The sequence below is a fragment of the Equus quagga genome, chromosome 17, assembly GCF_021613505.1.
Source record: "Equus quagga isolate Etosha38 chromosome 17, UCLA_HA_Equagga_1.0, whole genome shotgun sequence".
Classification (NCBI taxonomy): Eukaryota; Metazoa; Chordata; class Mammalia; order Perissodactyla; family Equidae; genus Equus; species Equus quagga.
The window spans coordinates 45,530,288-45,551,504 of NC_060283.1; the positions used below are offsets into that span (position 1 = coordinate 45,530,288).

The 21,217-nt window shown below is 42.4% G+C and overlaps 1 protein-coding gene across 1 annotated transcript in view; it reads left to right on the forward strand.

The window, feature by feature from the left end:
- Positions 1-1,084: 1,084 nt before the first annotated feature.
- The window catches only part of DOCK10 (dedicator of cytokinesis 10), a 262,527-nt gene continuing 242,394 nt past the window's right edge, over positions 1,085-21,217 (forward strand). The window contains exon 1 of the mRNA XM_046644370.1: positions 1,085-1,332. Coding sequence (XP_046500326.1) covers positions 1,207-1,332 — 126 coding nt within the window. The 5' untranslated portion in view covers positions 1,085-1,206. The remainder of the gene's footprint in view (positions 1,333-21,217) is intronic.

Genomic DNA, 21,217 nt, shown 5'->3' on the forward strand with positions numbered 1-21,217 from the left:
ATAGATCTATAAAAAGCTGTTAGGAAGAACCTAGAATACTTGGAGTGGCTGTCCCAGATCTCTCCAGACTGGTGTCCTAGTGGCCAGGGCTGCTCTTCCACCCCACTAGCCCCGCACAGGGTTGGAGAACCACCACCGTGGGAGTGACGCAGGATGAGAATTCTTAGAAGACTTTAATCAGATAGCGGGAGACAGTGTGCAGGCCAGATGGATGTGTGGCAAGAATGGGAGCAGAAAAACAACACAAATTAAGTCCACCCCCATACCTGACCCACACTACCCAGTAACCCCTAGTCCCAGCCTCCTATGTAATACCACTGCCCAAGCTTCTTGGCCCACATTGCTCTGATTTATACACACTTGTATTTGTTTATTTGTTAACCTCGTTATTTGGTCCTCCCAGCCCCAACCCCAAAAACGTATCAGCCCCACACAGCCTTGAAAGGTGGGGCTGGTAAGTTCCCCTCCTTTATCCCCAGTTTCCAGAACAATATTACCTGGCACATAGTAGGTGCTTAACGAATACTGGTGGAAGGCGTATATGAATTTGCAAGTTTATTCCAAGGTCCTGAGTGAGGGCTTTGGCAAAGGACCCTTCTAACGGCTGGCTTGGGCGACGCTGCAGAGATCCCAGGCACCAGACCCTTAACAAGCTTCTGACCACCCCCCTTCCAAGGATGGAAGGGCGAACTGAGCTCGGCCCGCGCCCATTCCTCAGCCCCGCAAAGTAGGGGCCAAATGAGCAAATGCGGCCAGCGCTCCAGCACTGCGAGGAGCCTCCAAATGGGGACTGGGGCCGCGGGGAGGCCCCGCCCGAGCCCCACGGGGGCCGCCCCTCGCCGTCCCCCGCCCCCTGCCGTTCCCCCGGGCGGCGGGGACAGCCCCGGCCGGCCAGCTGAGCGCGTCCCGCGGCCCCCGCTCCAGAGGCGCCGCCGCCGCCGGGCAGGGGCCGCTCCCCGAGTTGGCCGCGCGCGCCCGGAGGAGCGCAGAGTTTGGAAAGTCGTCGCGAAGCTTCAGCGGAGAGCAGGGGGTGGGGGAGTGGGGGTGCAAGAGAGAAAAACCCGCCTCTTGCGAGTAGAGCGAGGAAGAGGGGGGGAAAGGCTCCGAGTTCCGCTTCCTGAACGCCGGGTGGGTAGAGAAGGTCGGCGCTGGGAAGGCCAGAGGGACGCGCGCTCCGGGCCCGCGGCGCGATCTGCGCGGCCGGCGATGGCCGGCGAGCGGACTCGCAGGTTCACCCGGAGCCTGCTGCGACCTGGGCAGGCGGCCGAGCTCCGGCACAGCGCCGCGTCCGCCGCCGCGGTGGCCGTCAGCAGCCGGCAGCAGCAGCAGCGGGTGAGTGCGGCGCGTCCTCCGCGCCTCCCCGCGCGCCCCGGGCGGCCGGGGACCCCCGAGCCCGCCCCTCCTGAGGCGCCCAGTGCGCCCCTACTCCTGCCCCTGCCCTCCCCTCCCCTCCCCTCCCCTCCCCCGCACTCCCTCCTCCGCCGCCTGTACGTTCGCCCGGGGCGCCACCTCTGCGAGGCAGCGCCCCCGCCGCGTGAGGATCGGGGGCGCGTTTGGGGACCCGGGAGACTCAGAGGAGCAGCTCTGCGGGCAGCAGAAGCGCAGCGTGGGAGAGGATGTGCTTGGCTTCGGGGAGGTGGCGGGAAGGCATCGCGAGTCGCAGTGGTGCTAGGTTGTGGGGTGCCAGGGACCCCAGGGTGGAGGTATCTCCACAACGGAACCCCTCAGTCCCCAGGTCTGAGCTTCCCCATCACCGCCGGCGACTAGTGAGCAGGGCGGAAAGGATGTGATCCGAGGTCCTCGCCGGGGCTAAAGCTGGGAGCCTCACATTACCGCTCTCGTGGAAATGCAGTACTTCGCACCACTGTCCCTCGACGGTGTAAAAACCCACAAACCACTTCATGCTACTCCAGAAAGAGCTGGGGGAACAGGCGGGGGACTCGTGGGTCATTAAGTATCCAGTGGTTTCTGGTATTTTTCTAAGACGTTCACAGGGTTCTCCCGCCAACATCGCTTTACTGGTTACTTCCTTCTTGCAACGCCTTTTAAGCGCGGGGTGATTTCCGCGGGAAATCCCTGGGGCAACAGCCAGCCCTTCTTGTCTGATGCCCAAATCATATCCATACCTCTCCAGATGTTCATAAGTTCCAGTAGGTGTCACACTCCGGGGTGGAAGTGTCAGAAAAAAAACAACTCTGGGGGGAAGGGGAGTGAGCGGGAACAGCCTTCCACCGAGACGTGGGCTCACCAGCCGCGCTCTTGGCCTGCCTTTGCTGGACCGGAATCCCACGTTTTGGGCTTCATTTTCCTTTTTGCCAGGAAATATCATTAGGAATTAAACGACTTCTTTTAAGAGTGTCAGAGAAAGTGTTACTCTTGCCAGTCACCCAGGAGGAGGGAGCCAAGAGCTGCCCAGAGCCAGTTCCCACAGCCAGGACTTTTCTCTAAAGCCAGAGGTCGGAAAGTTGAACAGAACGGAAGCTAATTGCCTGGCAGAGGGAAGAGGCGTTGGATGCCCAAGAGGGTGGGGGTGATTGGCGTGTGAAGCGAGTTGGTGGCCAGGGTGCCTTCTCTTTCACTTACCACTGGCTGCAGTCTGCTGTTACTCAGAAGTGATTCACCGTTAGTCAACCCTGTGCCAGGGGCTGCCCGGTGGTTCTGCTACCAGCGTGCACATTTTCAGGGCAGAAAGGAGAAACTGTCAAAAAGAACATTTGAGAAAAAGGCAGTTCAAGTAAAAGCAGAGATAATACGAAAATCTACAGGCATGCACAGAAAATAATTTTGACTTTTGAATGATGGTTCAGGATTGTGGCTTTGTCATTCTCTGCCATTTGCTTTACAATTACTTTCCTTTGCAGTTGATTCCTTTTATCGAATCTCAGTAATGACTTGGTACGGAGGTGCAGGGAAATAAGTAGCATTCAATTGGAATAAACAGCTCTAAATGTTTTAAATTTTTCTTTTGTTTTTAAGTGGGTTCTCCTGGAGTTTTTGTAGCACTGGAATTTCTATAAAGACCGTGTATCCTGGATACCTTTCTACACATACGCATACCTTACTTTCTCCAAATTTATGTCAGATTTGAAATCCTAGGCTATCTTCTCAAAATGAATAAGCTCAATGTCTTAAATAGAGTTGGGGGAGGGGGCGATTCACCGGCAACGGTGTTCCTGCCTCTCTCCCTCACTTCAGCACCTTGGCCAACACTCCTGAACTAGCTTCTGCCAAGACATTTCATGGGATCTTACACACCTAGTCAGGCAGTTTTGGCAGCGATTTTGGCAGCAAGAAGACGTGTGCTTTGCATTCCATCCTGCCAGTTAACTCATGAGGGGACACAGGAAGGTGATGAGTTCTCTGAGTTGATACCCAAACTCAGTGGGACTCTGTGGGGCAGAGCATCCCCTTGGAACCTAAAACCTTGCAACTGGACTAGGCAGTGGAGACTAATTCTTGCTTACGCTGACCCAATCCTTTAAGATTCTTTATGGATGTTGCTTCAAGTCTTCAAATCCTGGTTGTCAAGGGGTAAAATTAATAGATGGAGGAAGAAGATTGTGGGTAGCCCACTTCAATACAGACAAGTAGAGTTGCGTGTATTGTGGCAAACTGTCATTTATTAAAAAATATTTGAGAGGCACTAGAAGGTTTTGCTGAGAAAAACTGCCTGCTAGATTCATACAGCACCCTTTCTAAAATCCGTCAGAATGTTACAGAGAGATTGTTGAAGGTTTGAACTCTGCTCTACCTAATAAGAGTAGATAAGGTTGTCAGATTAGCAATATATGTATATTCTATCACACATACATACACCTGGGACAGGAAAGCTTCAGAATGTGTTTGGATTATGGAGAGCAGAGAGCACAGGGATGCTGAGTGAGGGCACTGACAGGGCGGCCAACGTTTATAGCAGTTCCTGAGGAAAGCAAAAGTAGACATCAAAGCAAACTCGATTTCTGTTTTAACCCAAGGCACTGTGGTAGGATCATGTGCAGGCAGGCTTCTAAAGAGGTGCCACCTTATTTTGCATCCCTCTTAAGAACAATTATGAAGATATATCTGCACGCTTGTGTTCACTGCAGCATTTTCCACAATAGCCAAACTATGGAGACAACCTAAATGTCTGTCAAGGGATGAATGGATAAAGAAAATGTGCTATATATACATACACAGTGGAATATTATGCAACCTTTAAAAAGAAGGGAGTCCTGCCATTTGCAACAATGTGGATGAACTCAGAGGACATTATGCTAAGTGAAATAAGTCAGACACAGAAAGACAAGTACTGGATGAACTCACTTATATGTGGGATCTAAAAATGATATAACTCATAGAAGCAGAGAGAAGAATGGTGGTTGCTGGGACCAGGGGTAGGGAGGTGAGGGGAAAATGAGGAGGTATTGCTCAAAGGGTACAAAGTTTCACTTACACAGGGTGAATGAGTTCTGGAGACCAGTGTACAGCGTGGTGATGATAGTTGACATTACTATATTGTATACTTGAAATTTGCCAAGAGGATAGATCTTTAATTAAATCTTCTCAACACACACACACAAACACACACACACACCATGGTAACTGTGTAGAGGTGATGGATAGTTATTTAATTTGATTGTGGTGATCTTTTCACATTGTCTACATATATCAAAATATCAAGTTGTACACCTTAAATAGATATGGTTTTTATATATCAGATATCTCAATGAAACTGTTAAAAAGCAAAAACTAAGCCATAATAATAAAGAACAATTATGAAAAAAGCCCTACATTTTGAAAAGAGAAATATTTTCTCCTTAATTATCCTAAAAATTTTTTTTTAGAAGACAAATGAATCACAGCTCATGCAGAGGGCAATCATAGGATCGAGTAAAATTTGAGTAATTTCCTGACACACCATTCGTGGTAGTCCCACAAAACAAACTTCTCTAGAGCAGAATCTCAGTTCAAAAGTGATCAGCAACGTTTCTCCAATGTCAGGACTTGGGTGTTTTATTGCTTTGGTTGAATATACATACTGTGTTGGCCTCAAAATTATAACACCACTAACTAGGCATTCTTTTTTGATAAGAAGCTCTTCTTTTAAAATATATGAAGTATATTTGTACTTTGGCATGAATTAGCTCATTTAGGTAGCTTTCCACAATTCATTAAGCTATAAACCTAGGGTTTGTTTACATTTCTGCATATATATTATGATTGGTAGAATTTCAAAAGAAAGATACTAAAAAAAATGATAGATTACTTTTCTACTGACACCACATCAGATCTGTCACTTTGAGAGAAATGGAGTCTTATTTATAGAACAGGAAAAGGTGAGTCAAAGACTTTGGGTAAGAGAGAGGGTGAGAACTATCTAGTGTCAGATGATGAGAAGGAAGCACAAAGGCGGGTGGAGGTTTACTGAAGACCAAATAATCATTTGGTCAGTTTCTGCCTAATGCTGTTCATGTGTTTCCTAGATCAGAAGATCCCTCATCCTGTACTCTTTAATGCATTTGTGACATTGACTCTGTTGTTACACAAAAATTTCTCTGCAGCTCATTTTTGAATTGTATCTAACTTTATTGACGTCTTTTAAAGAGGAAACATCCTGCCCGAAGTGATGGTACTTAACCACTATGTTTTCTCTCTCCCCGTCCACCCAGAAAGTGTCAGTAGTAAAGAGAAGACAGTATTGACTTCAGTCGTCACAAAAATTCCATATCCTCTCTTTGCTTTGATGTGTTCTAACTTCCTCTGTTCCCCACTGATACTGCTTTGGGTATTTTAGGGAGCTTTGAATAGAAGCAGAACCTTTGACGGACCGAAGATCTTTGGTTGAGAAGTAACGAATATATAAACATGTTTCCAGGAGCAGGAGGAATTCCTAGAAGGAAGAACTTCCTCCCCTCTGAACTTTGTGGTTTAAACAGTTGAGAGTGGGAGGGGTTTTAAAACATTGATTGGGAGATACTAGAATTTCCCAAAAGTCATATGATGGGAGTAAGAATAAGTGAAAAGATGCAGAAAGCAATATTGAATGAAGATGAAACACTTGTTTTCTTCCTGTCAGTGTCTAGAGCTAAAAGCAATAGGCAAAGTGAACCTGTTTAATTGGTATTCACACAGTCATTTGGTTGTTGTTTTTTGGATGGGGCTCTTCATAACAAGGGTGTAGCTTTAGCAGAAATGAGACCCATTAGAAGAAATCACACATTCATGTTTTCATCTGAGGAAAGTCCCTTGTCTGGCGAAGAAGTCAACACAAACTTAGTTTACAAAATCAAGTTTGAATGTTATTGATTGTATGAACTGCTTTTGGCTTCTTAAGGGCATTGCAGAAGTAACTTTGAAGACAAATGGTAATGACAGTTGAAAAATTAAAGAATGAGTAAACATGTGTGGTTTTTGGCTTTTTCTTCACAACCGTTCTCTCCAAGGCCTACCACGGAAAAAGAGCAGTAATCAATGTGTTATGATAAACCATGTGTTGAAAGGCTACAAATGTCTGGCACGGTGATAAATGTTTTATTTAATTCTCAGAGCAACCTTAGGAGGAAGCTATGATTGTTGCGAGGCACAGAGAAGTTCATGGAGACTCACGGAATTAAATACTTTGCTTAAGTAGCTCACATCTTTTGTATCCTGAATAGTAACTAGCAAAGAGTTACTTACCTTCCAATTTTGTAGCCACTTCCAACAGCATCTCAAAATAGGAAGGCACAAGGAGTTGCTGTGGGTTGATGTTGCCTTCTGACTTACCCGAAGAGGTAAGAGCTCAACCTGAGGAAGAGGAACTTTGTCCTTCCCACTGGTATTTCAGATTACCTGTCAGTGTTTACTTCAGTGTTCTTTTGAGGTTAGAAGCCACAGCAGAGGCTGTTCCAGGTACCCATAATAATAAGAGACCCTCCCAAGGCAACCAGAGCTCAATTGTTAAGTCCTTAAAATATAAACTTATTTAGTCATCCCCAGGCCATCTGACAAATTGTGAAAGAGGGTGGGGTTTGTTCTTCTCAAGTCCACTTCTCTTCTATGCCTGGATGCTTCTCCATTCTCAATCACTTCACCCCACTCTGGCAAATTTTCTAATGCACTGTGTGTCCTGGAGCACATGTTTCCATTTTCCTCTAGGCTGTGTTGGGATTCTTTTTTTCACATGCTATCTTATTTGAAGGAGTAATTCTGAGTGTCTTACAAAGATGCATAAAAGATGACAACAACAAAAAATAGAGTAAGTAAGGAGGTAAAAAGCAATAGTAGCAACAAAAAAGAAGCAGTATTAGGAAAGTTAAATGTAGTCAGAAGTAGGTCATTGGAGTAGGATCAGTAAATAAAATGCATAACCATTAAGTCCTGTAGTCTTGCCTAAAGGTGCTTCCTAGTGGCCAAGTCAAAGAGGAAAACATGATCAGTGATGAGATTAAGAGGTCTATAAGATAAAAGAAAATAATTTGCTCTAGACATATTCAGCTTTAACTTGTAGTGAGACTCAAGAGATAAGACAGTGTTTTTCTGCGATTTTTCATAAAGGGCAGCATATGCAGTGATGAACCCTCATCTCTTAGAATGTGGTCCGTGAGCCAGCAGCATTGGCATCACCTGGGAGCTAGTTAGAAATACAGAATCCCAGACCCCACGCCAGAACCACTGGATCAGAACATGCATTTTAACAAGATCCTCTGGTGATTTGTGAACACATTAAAATTTGAGAAACACGAAAGTAAGCTACAACTTTAGCCTTATTTTTGTAGTATATTGTCAGATAAAGGCAATTGTCTGAGGATCCAATACAATGTGGTTTATTCTACAAATCTTTGAAGGGGTCACTTGAGGCAAAGATAAAATTTAGACGGCCTAGGAATGGAAATGGGACTGGTTCATTGCTAAGTGATTGCAGAGAAATTCCTTGCTTATTTGTGTTCTATTTTCTCCTCCCACTAGCACCTTGATTGTAGTGTGAACTTATGTTAAGCTTCTAGGCTAAGAAAAAATTCCATAACACACATGAAATAGTTGTAATCTGAATCTGCAAAGGTTCTCACCCGGGGTTATGGCCCTAAAGACCTGCTCCAGGGCAAGGCCAGTGTTACCCACTTACGAGAAAATTTTGAAGCAGAATCACTCCAACCCATGAAGGACATGCAATGATGATTCCTTGTTGCTTTATAAGATTTATGTTGCTATCACATTGACACTCTTAGTGATTTGAAAATATTTGGTTATATCAGAAAATCAGATTGTTACAATCAGAAAATCATGAAAATGTTTTTTTCTCTTATAGTCATTGAGTCTCAGGAAAAAAATGATTTCTGTCATTCACATTGGAATGCCTTAAGGATGGGATTCCATGGAATTCAAGATCTTGGTTTCCCCATATGCCATACTGTGGTCCAAGACCCCTTTGATTGGCTGTCCTTCACCACCATCTTGGGATACTCTTTCCTCTTCCCCACTATCCACGTTGGAGTCCCACCGTGCGCTTTGAACAATAGGCCAGTTTGGGAGTTGCTATAGGAAATGTCAGAGCCTGTGAATCTGGAAACTGGAATTCCACCCTGGCTCTGTGATTTTTGCTAAGTCACTTCTCTTTTTGGAGTCTTGGTTTCCTGATCTGTGAAATTAGGGTTCTTCCATTTGCCATTTCTGTGCCCCAGAGTTCTCATGGCTTCTCCTTCTCATCCCTCAGGGTCTCAAATGCCACCTCCCTAGGAGGGTCATCCTTGATCACCAAATTGAAGTATTTTCCCCAGCCTCCTTCTGCCACAACTTTCTCTGTTCCATTACTCTGTTTCATTTTCTTCATAGCTCTTACCACAACCTAAAGTGATCTTTTACTTATTTAATTTATTATTCTCTTTTCCACCTTTTCTGCCTTCAAATGTAAGTGCCATTGAGAGAAAGAAACTTGTCTATTTCGTTACTTTTATATTGTATTTACAATATGACAATAAGAGAGGGATCTCTCTTCCCATACAAATGAGGTGCTTAAGGAAAGTCAGGAAAGTAGGCAGGATGCACAACAGTGAGAGATCATAGTGGAACTATGACTTAAAATTTTCCAGGTTGTCAATATCTGCTAATGATATTCCTGAGTCATCTTCTTCCCAGTCTACTTGGTAAGTGGTGGAAATATAGTTATATAGAAGGATATTGTGCACATCCTATGTGCCAGGTACTTTATTAGTACAATCTCTTTTAATCCTCCTGACAACCCTATGGCAAAGGGTTTTTATTCCTATTTTATAGATGAGAAAAGAGATGCTTGGAGATCAAGAACTTGTCCCAGATCAAATGACTAGTAAATGATGAATCCAGGAGTCCCCCGCAGGCAGTCCGACTGCAGAGTCTGTGTACTCCACGACTACTCTGTACTGCAGACCAGCTCCACCAGACAGGCAGGGCTTCATTAAACATGCAGTTAGCATCCATGCGAGAGAGCAAGGAGAGAAAAGGAAACCTCAGAGTCCTAGCCATAGGAAGAGGTTTTTAAAAAGAGTTTCTTAACACGAGAAGAGCTGTGGTTGTTTTTGCTCTGCTTAACAATTTGTCATTTATGACATCTCAGCAACAGGGAATATTGGGAGGGACACCAAGTTTGGACACTGTGTCAGTGCTCGATCATTTCCCTAGGACCAGCACTAGCACTGAGTGGGTTAAGCTTTGCAGACAAAGGCTCCTTCAGCTCTGAAAGGGGCATCATTTTCTTCTCCTCCTTCTATAGAAATGCATTTCTGACATGATAAGCATGAGGTAGTTGGGTTACAGCATTACATCTGCTGCATTGTCTTCTGTGGTTTTGATTTTAATGTTCATGTTTACAAATGAGAGGGTTTTTTCCCACTGAAGTGAGTTTTGTTTGCCTCTTATCTTTCACAGTAGTGTCAGTGGGCTGGAAAGAAGTGCTTGTGTTTGCTGGGCTCGACATGTTGACCTACATTAAATGATGTAGAAATAATAAAATTTAATGAACGTGGCTGAGTTAGTGGCGATAGAGAAAAACACTTGCCTTTGAAAACGTGAATGTTTTGCAATTGGATTGAAGTGGAAATGTCTGCCTCTGAAACTAGAAGAATTAATGGACCCAGATCATCAAAAGTTCCTTTAATTGTGCTGCTAACTGTGAAAATAGTTTTTCTAATTTAATTTCAGTGTACCTCCTCTCTTGACATGTAGAATTTGGGAAGCTAGGCGGCTCTTTAAACACCAAAATGGCAGAGTTTAATAATAGGATCTGGAGGGCAAGTTTGTTGAAAAAGATGACACCATTTATGATTAGCACAATAAGCCTCTCTTCATATAATTACTTTAGTAATTACCAATTTAACTGAATAATTAAGGGTCTCAAAATGACCAGTGTCTTTTGGCCTTTCAAATTATGCATTCTAGAAAAAGGACACAGACATAAACGTTTGACTCGGCAAACAAGCAAACAAAAAACTTAACAAAATTTGCTATTCAAGGAAATATGATAATTAAATTATTTTTGAACACCCATTGTCACAGCTCTTTCCAACAAGAAAATGGAAATTGACTACAGCTGAGTAGCCTTCACAAAAATGAAAGTGGTGTTGGAGCTCAGTAACTTTTTTGAAGAAGAAAATTCAAATGTGGAGAACTAATAATGGAAGTCATTTACTTTTTATGTTTTTTACATTATTTTAAAAAATCAGACATTTATTCAAAAGAGGATTTTATTTTCCAAAGAATAATACTCCAGTTTCCTTTAAAGCATATCCATGTACATAGCTATAAATTTTCCCTATATGGGAAACTGCTAGTAATAAATTTTATTGGCATACCAGTATGCACAGATAAGATTCATTCAGGACTTTTCTGAGTGTTCACAGGGAAAGTTCATTTATTAACTTCAAGTTTTGAAGTCAAAAGCCATTATGTGGCTGCTACCCAATCAATTTGAAAAGCATATCTTTTTATTGTTAGGAGGCGGTGGTATCCAAGATGTGTAACCTTGGCCAAGTCTGTGAGCTTCTTTGGATTTCAGCTTCCTTATTTTTTAGTATAAGACGGTTAGACATTAAGATCTTTAAAGATGGTTTAGTCCTAAAACTCTAGAGAGTTCTTATTCTTTTTAAGAGGTTTTCATAGAGGGTTGAAATAACGTTTTTCACTGTAATAATATCATTATTGATTAAGATATCTGATTTTAGCAACTGGGAGAATTGATTCAATTGTGTATTGCACATTGTTGCGCAACCAAATGTGTATTTCAGTAATGGAAATGGTAGCATGAAGTGGTTATTTGAAGATGTAATGAAGGGAATGGCTGTTTACACACCTGCACCTGAAAGAACGGGCTAGTTGCTTGGGAATTGACAAAAGGACAGTCAACAGTGACAAAGGTGGGCAAGTCAGCCTCTTGTGACCCAGTGGAGGCTCCGAGGCAAGCATTTCCCATTTTCTCTTCCCGCAGAGAATGTAAGACCCCCGCCCCCCGGCTTTAAGAGAGCATGTTTTCCAGTTTCCATGCCCAATCTTTATAATTGCAGCCCTCTGGCTTAAGGTCTGTCCCAAGCTCTTCTCAGCACCCACATGACTCGAATATAGGTGAGTGAGGGGAGAGTCAGAGCTGTCCTCCAAGCTCCACACCTTCTCCCCGCCAGCAAAAAAGCAGCAAGAATCTCTCTTCTCCTAGCTCTGTCTCTGTCTCTATTTTTTGGTTTCTGCTTCTATCACCTCCTTCTCCCTTCTCACACCTGAGAAAGGTAATATGATCTGTCTCTGCCCTTGTGTCGTTTCAGAGATGTTGAGAAGCCAGCAGAGTCTTCCTTCAGCCCTATGCCCAAATTGTCCTCCTAGCACCCTAATCCCTAACTAGTTCTATGGTCTTTCATTCCGCAGTTAGTAATCAATGAATACAGAGGATGGCCATTGACTTAAATTCATGCCAAAGTGTAGACCCATTCTTGAGCAGGGGTACCTTGGGAAGAGCCCTTATCCTTTAGGATAAAAGGGCAGAGAAATGGGAGGCTAGTGGTACCAGAGATAACTTTTCACGGCTTTACTGGTAGCTAGCTTGATCTCTGGCATAGGAAACCACAATTTACATGAAACTTGTCCCTATGGACTGTCGCGGACCAGGAGGATGAAGTGTGGTTTTGCCCTCACATTCCCTATACTCTGATAGACCTTTAAGGATAAGTACTGTGGTTATTGTTGCCCAATATCCAGAGCAGCAAAATGCCTGGGACAGAGAATGCGCTTACTAAATACTAATACAATGTCGCCTTTGGAGACCACAGAAGTACAGGTTAGGTATGTGAAAAGATTTGCAGTATGGAAAATCAGGTATATTTGAGAAGAAATACTGTGGCAATAAAGTCTCAGCATATAGTATCTGCTCAGTAGCCACCAATCGAATTAAAGCAAACTGAATGGAATTGAATTCCAGATTCCCCTAAAAGGCTATTCAAAGATTTAAAATAATTAAATGTCGATTGGCATGAATGTATATTCTTGGTTACATAAGATTCAGCCGAGCAGGCGTTCTTGTTCTAATACCAGCTTCTTCCTCTGTGGGCACCTCGGTGGCACACACAGGCCTTGCTGTGTGGCCAGAGATGTTTTTGTCATTCCCACTGATGCTGTCACGAGGCTTCTGCAGAACAAAACTCTGAGTGGGGTGCAGAAAATGATTGATTGAAATTCAGGAAGTGTGGGCGACAGAGTTTTGACAGCACTCCATTCCCAGTCCCATGATGGAGAGCGGTTTACATTCTCAAGAAAACCCTTAATAAATCACCAGAGCCATATGATTTTATCAGTGAGTGTGAGTGCTATTTCAGTTCTTAAAAACTCGGCTTCTTGCCTTGAAGTCAGAGAGCTTTCTTGAACTGTTTTAGACCATTGTAATAACTGTGATTTCTGTGGGCTTTTTTAGTCCGATTTTCAGTTAATAGTCTCTTTTAACATCTGTACTTTTTAAATTTTTGTGGCTTTTATTAAATTAATAACTCCAAATATACAAAATAATGAGGAAAAAAACTAGTGATCACCCATAATCCCGCCACCCACTGGTAACAACTTTTGGTGTGTTTATTTGAAACATTTGTCTCTTCACAAAAATATTCTTGGACACACGTTTAAGATAATATTAAGTTTTTCATGTATGTTAAGTGATTCAAGCTAAATTTTGTTCAGAGAATTCTTTCTTCTGGTATTTACGTATATCAACTCCACATGAAATCTATGTTGTAAATAAGGAAAGAGAAATTGTGCTACATTTCTTGGTATCCTACAGTTGTAAACATTTAGACCTAAAGGAAAACTTTGTCTAAAAGGAGATGAGGAAACAGCGACAGGGAGGTATGACTGAATGTGGTCGGGGTCACAGAGCAAGGGCACCGATGATCTCAAAGCCGGATCCTTTTGTCCTTCAGCCCAGCGCACTATCTGCAGCCATTAGTATAATTTAGTATCATAAAATGAAAATCTAGTCTTTGGCTGGGCCTCATCGTTTTGTTTATGTGAGAGTAGCTTCAATCCTTGGTAGAGCTCAAACCTACCAGAGCCTGAACTTCCTTCTCCATGTTCTGTCTACTGTCGTGTACTGAGGAGCCTGGTGGGCAGGACCAAATATTCTGTGTATCAGGGCCAGACAAGCTGTCTACAATGTGTGTCCATGGACTCAGTGACTGTTACTCAGAAAGATAGGCTGAAACTATCTTTTATCTTTTATCGTTTAACCGTTAGGTTAAATGAACCCTTTAACACAGGCAGTTTTATTCAAAATGGCGTCTTCGATTCATTGATAAGCAGAGTCTGAGTGTGTTTTTGGTCACAGAAGAGTGGATCAAGTATTCCTCGATATATTTTCAGTTCATGGAATACCTTGAGAGAAAATGGCCCACTTAGTGTTGGGGTTCACCAGGGACATAGCCTTCGACCTTCTTCTCTCTACCTTCCCCCAAAACCTCCCTACGTGATTCACCCTCTCACACGGGGGCAGCTCTCACCTATGCACCGATATTTCCAATTCTCTCTCCACTTTCTGCTCTGCGTCTGAGCTTTGCCCATTGATGTCTCTCTGCTGGATCCCTCTGTTACTTCCAACTCAACAGGATCCATATCTAACCCATTTTCTTGCCTCATAAATCTGTTTTTCTTTTTCCCTGAGTTTTATATCTAAGTTGATCCCATTAATCTCAAACTGGAACCATGCTCGATTCTTTCCACTCCCTGCCGCCCCACATCAGATCATGCTTCAAGCACTGGCAATTCTGCCTCGTCAATATTTCACACATGTCCCTGACCTTAATGATGTAGGTACATCGCCCAAGATTTCTTCCCTAGATTGTCTTGTGCAACGTCCTTGAGGTTTTTTTCTAGCCTACCAGCTAGTCACTTTCCTGTCTGTGGTCTCCCCACACGATATTCCGCCTTTCACACTTTGCCTGCGTTATCTTGTGAGCATACATTTTGAAGCAAGATACATCGTGTCTGGAATGCTGCTAATACTCTTGATTACTGGCCCAAAGGATTAAATCCCATCTGGTTCCAACCTACCTTTCCAGCCTCACTTTCTAGTAGATTCTTTCCTCAACTTTCTCCACAGTACAGCCACTCAAGATTCTGGGCATTTGCCACGTGTGCCATGCACTTTTTTGCCACGAGCTGCTCAGAGTACCCTTCCTTTCTTTCTCTTCTTGTTCAACTCCTACTTGCCTTTCAAGACCCAACTCATTTTTTCCTTCACCTGTTACCCATTCTTGAATCCATAGGCCGACAGTCTCTTCCTCTTCTATGTTTCATAGCACTTCTTGAATATGTTTTTGTTGTAATTATTTAGTTATTGTCTCACCTCATCAGACAGTTATAGAGTTATATTATAGGGTAATAAATGATTCTTGGATAGATGGATGGAGAGAGGAGTGTGTGTATTTATAGTTCTTTTATATGTTCTAGTCACTCCATGCCATTTTTGAAAAGGAAGTCGCTGCAAATATTGTAGTGCAAGAGGAGCAATATGGCATTATCTCTCTCTTCCTTACTTAGATACTTGAAATATTGCCTAGCTTTAGAAATAATAGCCCAGCATTCAGGTCCAATGCTTTTGAAAAAATGAAACAGGTTCAGAGACTTTTTAAAAGGATCCGTTTTAATTATTGCCTTTCACTGAGATGATGTGACTGTGAGGAAAAATTGCATTTTAGGTCTGTGATTTTTGTGTTTTTCGAAGTGCACACCCTATCATTTCTCACTAGAATTTTTAGCTCTGGAACATTTCTACCATTTCTAAATATTTTTTCTAGCTGCAGTGAGTTATAATAAATTGTGCATTAAATTTTTTATGAATCATCCAGTTGGCTGGGGGAAATATAGAGACATTAAATTGCTCTGTTGCTAACACTGAAAATCTTTCATCTAATAGCTGCAAACCTCAGCATCCCCTTAGTGTCTGGGTCAAAGACCCAGTGGCCACTTTTGGGAACCTGGTATGCAACATGCACCTGTAAGCCATAGGCTTTGATGTTTGGCCTTTCCATGGCCCAGAGTGTACCTTTCACCATTCTTCCTCAGATGTCTTCTCACTCATCATTTCCTCAAGGATCCTTCCTTGGTCTCTGACCGAACCCAAGGAAGCTAGAATTGCACTGGGTAGCCACCTCCTGTGGCAAATACTGGTCTTCTGTTTTTAAATTACAAAGTATTTCATATATAAGAAAAGTGTCTAGAATATATATTTGCTCCTTAAAGAACAAAGATAAAACTATTGCTTATGAGGTGCCCATGAGCAAGCCCTTTGCAGACCTCGTCCCACTGCCTCTCCCCATCCTAAGCGCCTTCCTTCCCTTGAAGTCACCGCAAAACAAAATGTGCTCAGCCCTCCTCCGCTGTGCTTTCTACTTTTTTATTTTGGAGAACATTCGGATTACAAAAAAGTTGTAAAAATAGTATAAAAAATCTGATATCCCCTTTCCCCAGATTCCCCAAATGTTACCATTTCCCACACTTAAAATTAATCATCCTCTCTTTCCCTCCAGGCTCTTTCTGTCCCTCTCTGTTCGCCCTGTCTCTCTAACACATACACACACATACACACACGCATGCAATATTGTTTTTCTGAGATATTTGAGAATAAATTGCATGCATGATGCCCTTTTACCTCAAAATACTTCAGGTGTATTTCCTAAAAGCAGTTCTCTTACATACCTATAACATAATGACCAAAATCAAGAAGTTAACATTGATACAATAATAACATCTAATCCATAGACTTGATTAAGATTTTGCTAATTGACCCACTATGTTTTTTCTGGTCCAGGATCCAAGGTACATTGCATTTAGATGTCAGCTCTCTTCAGTCTTCTTTAATCTGGAACCATTTCTCAGTCTTTGTGTGTCTTTCTTGACCTTGACATTTGGAAAAACCCAGGCCCATTGCTGTGTAAGATGGACCTCATTCTGGTTTTAGATGATGCTGTCTCATGATTAGATTCAAGCTGTGAAGTTTGGGGCAGATATGTCACAGAAGCCATGGGGTATCCTCAGTGCCTCTGCCTGTCAGGGGGACATGATGTCATTTTGTCCCATTACTGGTGACTTAGGTATGATGGCTTATCCTCTGTAAAGTTACTAGGTTCCTGCCTCAGTCAGCTTGGGTCTGCTATAACAAAATGCCATAGACCAGGTGGCTTAAACAACAAACACTTACTTTTTACAGTTCTGAAGGCTGGGAAGTCCAAGATCAAGGCACAGGCAGATCTAGTGTCTCATGACAGCACTCTTCGTCATTTGTAGACAGCTGTCTTCTCAGTGTACCTTCACATGGTGTAGAGCTGAGAGAGAAGCAAGCTCTCCAGTGTCTCTTATAAGGGCACTAATCCCATTCATGAGGGCTCCACCTTCATGACCCAGTTACCTCCCAAAGACCTCATCTCCAAATATCATCACATTGAATTAGGGTGTCAACAGATGAATTCTGGGGGACATGAGTATTCAGTCCACAGCAGTTCTCTCTGTAACTAACCAGTAACTTTTGGGGAGATCTTCTGAGACGCCTCTGCTTCTCCTCATACTTTTGCCACTAATTTTAGCATCTAGAGACAATACTTTCCTGAAGCAGTTATTACTGGATGGACATTTAAGTGGTTTCCATTTGTTTAGTGATTTGCTATTATGAATCTCCTGATGCACAGGTGTAGGGACTTCTGGAGTGAATGCCCTTGCTGAACTTCTGCAAGATTGTTTTCCAAAAGGACAACACACACGCACCCTTCCTTGACAGAAAAGCTATTGTCAGACTTTTTGATTTTTGCTGGTTTGCCGGGTGTAAGACGGTATCATATTGCTATTTTCATTTGCATTTCCCTGTTTGCAAAGTAGAACATCTTTTTATACTGGCCTTTTTTGCCTCCTTTTCACAGTGAAGATTTAGTATGTATTCGGGAGATTTGAGTTCATATCAGCAAGTGTTTCAAAAATTAATGATAGGATGATCATCAGAAGTTGTTTTGGAGAAGGAAGTTTGTTGAATTTATTTAAATTGCATCTTGAAGTTTCATGAGCATTTTCTCAAAAGTATGTTGGGAATTAGGAACAGCACCCTTCCATCATCAAGTTTATGGACTTCATTTCTCACTCCGTAAATATCCTATATAAAATTCTCATAATGAGATTCACAACAATAAATGCAAGCAGGTGTCTCCATTTAAGAAAATTCCAAGTACTTGAACTTTTGCCCAAATCTAGGGCCTATTTGGCCCGCAGAGTTTCCTGGCCCCTAGCAGTTCTTATGCACATGTTTTGTTTAAATCAAACTGAATTATATAGTATAAAATGTCTTGCATATTCCATTTGAGCTATAGTAAACGCTCACCCTGAAAGGCAGATAGTAATTTCAAAGTCACACATTTTTCCAGGTACACATTCTGGTCGTAGTATGTAGTTTTTATATTAGAAGATTCTTTTTGACCTTAAATTTAGGTTATCAGTTAAATACCACACGTGTATGAAAATATGTGGTCGTGCAAGCGAGTTTGATATAGAAGAATGATTTGTTTCTACTGACACAGGGTTGCTATTGATCAGGATTGTGACTTGGAGCTGGGTATGCGTTCCGGCTGGCAAAATGAAACCTTCAGGGAATACGTAAAAGGGCCCCTGCAGAAGTGGAGCAGGCAGCTCATTTTGATCCAACGAGAGAAATGGGCATAGTGTGGTTAAGTAAATTGCCAAGATTATATAGTTTTAAATGGCGGAGATAGGACTCAAGCTCCAGAACTCAATCTTAGCTACTCTATTGTAAAATACTGTGTATGTTTTTGTTGGGGGGGGTGTATATGGACATTAGAACATTGTACATTGTAGGGCATAATGGGAAAAATGTGTTATTAGGAAAATGCAATTTAATGTTATTGAGTATAAGATCCAACTTGATGTGTTCTTTTGTCACTTACTAAATGGAAGAGCAATTTCTACAAAAGTTCATTATAAATAACTTATTGAAATGCAAATACTTACAACTTTGTAGAACAGTCTAAATTTTTTAATGTCTGGGTCCCATCTTCGTGTTCTGTGGTGAACTTCCAGCTGACTCAAGTGTCCCAAAGGAACTGTATCCTCTTTGTATCCAGGAGGAGTCTTAAGAATACTGAAGAACACAGACACTCAAATTTGTAGGTCTTGGAGAAGAGCTGGGAGAGAAATAAAACAAACCAACCAACAGTAACAGCAAACTCTTAGGACTCTTTCTTCTCTCCTCTGTCCCAACCGAAATAGGACGTCAAACTGCAGATTCTGGAAAGCTGCGATCTACCAACATATGTGATTGTGACAGGAACCTGCTGCTAGTGTCTGAAGTGCAGACCTTGTCACAAAGTAGAATGAAGCTCCACCCCACAGGGGGCAGGGTCTTCATGGACAAATCTTTCCCTAAGGTTATCTTTTTCCCACATTTCTCCCACTTCCTGAACAACATGTCTTAAACAAATAAAATTGATTAAAATAAACAGTAAGAGCAGTTTTGAGTGGGGAATAATAAAAAATGGACATTCCAGGGTGGGTAGGTAGGGACATAGATTGGGGTGAGGAGGCATTAGTGTCTGCTTAGCTTTAGTGGGAATGAAAGAGTGATGAACTGATGATTTATTCCCTGTTTAACCAACTGCCTAGTTCTACTGGCAGATTCCTGATGGACACAGGATATGCTGCTGGGCAAGACCCTTATGATCTCTGCCACACTGGTTGTTTAGCACAAGGCAAAGCTCACCAATTCCCCTCACCTTTAGCAAACTCCCTTGATTTATACCCAACCCTCCCTGAAAGTGTAGCTCCTTAAACAAAATGCTGATTGTTATATCTTTGCAGATGTGTTTAAAACCAATGACTATAAACAATATATTTCTATGTCACATATGCATTCCATCACATTTATGGAGTTGTTTCCATAAAAGTACCAGAGGGGGGGTGTACGTGTGTCTGAGACCTGAGATTCTTAGAAATTTAAACCAATTTCATTTTCCTTACTACGAGGAAATGCTCTAGTGTATGTCAGAAATTAGATTTCTGAAGGTGGGGATTGCCCTAAATGAGACCAAGTGTTGTTTCATTTATCTCATTTTGAGACGCTTGCAACACATTTTTAGAAAATGACATCATCTCCTGATTGCCATTAAGTTGACAAATTGTCCCTTAGGATCTTAAAATAGCAACCTCTACTCAGAGGAGGGAAAACCCCCAGAATATATCACAGCAATCGATGTCACTCTTGGCCATCCAAATAATGTAATATAGTATGATTTTTGGAGAACAATCATAATAAACAAAACATAGGGGAAAATTGCTCTAAAAATGTTATACATTGCTGGGTTAAGTTGTTTGGCAGAAAACAGCTTCTTCGCCTCATGATTAGTTCATTATTTCTCTACTCCTTCACCAATGTGTTCGCCATATTTCGTCTTGATCTTTGCTGTGACTCATCTGTCCTGCTCTATGGACTCTATTGACAACAGATGAACGTAAATGTGTGTCTCATTCTCAACAAAATGTCAAGGACATATAGTTACAATTGTTATGATCCCCCTTTTAAAAGATATTATATATTTTAATATTGATTTCAAGACTGTTTATTCATGAATCATTGTTAATGTGAGTGTTCTAGAATGGGAGAGAAAAGTAGTATTAAATCGTTGGCAGTTTCAAATTATGAAAGGCCGTAGAGGTAAGCGCTCTGTCTACCTGGACAAATAGTTAGAGATATGTCGAGTCTGCATCTCTGACTGGTCGAGATTCATAAGAACTTAAGGCACGAGAACAGCATATGGACTGTAGATATGCTTGCAATTGACACCCCTGTCTTCAGGGCTTCATCTTGTTGGCTTAGCTTTGTCAGTTCGTCACATAGCTTGACTGAAAGCGTGGGAACTTGCCTCACTTAGACTCCAGTTTTGGCTGCTGCTCCTTAGCTTAATAATCATGAAATCAGTAGACCATGCTTTGCAGAATGAGAACTGAATATTAAAAACTTTCGATCTTTTGCTCACCCTCGCATTCCAGCCTGCTACCAAAGCCAGAGCTAAGGGCTGCGTTTGCGAAGGAGCTTCCAGCCATGAGAGGATAAACCCTCTGTTTCAGAACGGGAGATTTTCTGTCAGAGAAATGTGGAGCAGGCCACTGTGTATGACAGAACATAGTAGGCATTGAACAGCTGGAACCAAATGGAAGCCAGGAGGGAGGAGATGCCAAGAGTATCAAAAATGGGTGTAAAGAAAAAACTAGGCCGGAGCATGGGGCGGTGAAGTTTGGCTTGAGGGTTTGTATCTTAGCCAGGAAAAAGAAAAACATTAAACCACACTCTCTTCAGCTATGAAGTTGCCAGCCCCCAAATTCACAGTTGTCGTCTTTTTAGTTAACCAGGAGGATCTGTTTCAGATCTTGGAAACCCAGATCCTGTATTAAGTGGGGAGTGCGGTATTACTCCATATCTGTTCAGGAAACGATCATATCATGTGGTCAGGATGACAGCCTTTACTTACTCAAAATCCCATACATAATAGGAGTTCTAAGGAGGGCTGCACAGGCAGAGAGCCTGATGAACAAGATGTTGGATGATTGGTCTCCATGTGGCCCAAGGCATGAGGCTGTTTTCTCTCTTACGTAATCACCAAAGTGTTCTGTACAATTCAAAAAGAAAAGTTCAGAAAACGTATAGCCATTCAAAAATAGATTGTTGCTAATTGGTAACAGAGCTTTACATCCATTTACATGACAGCTT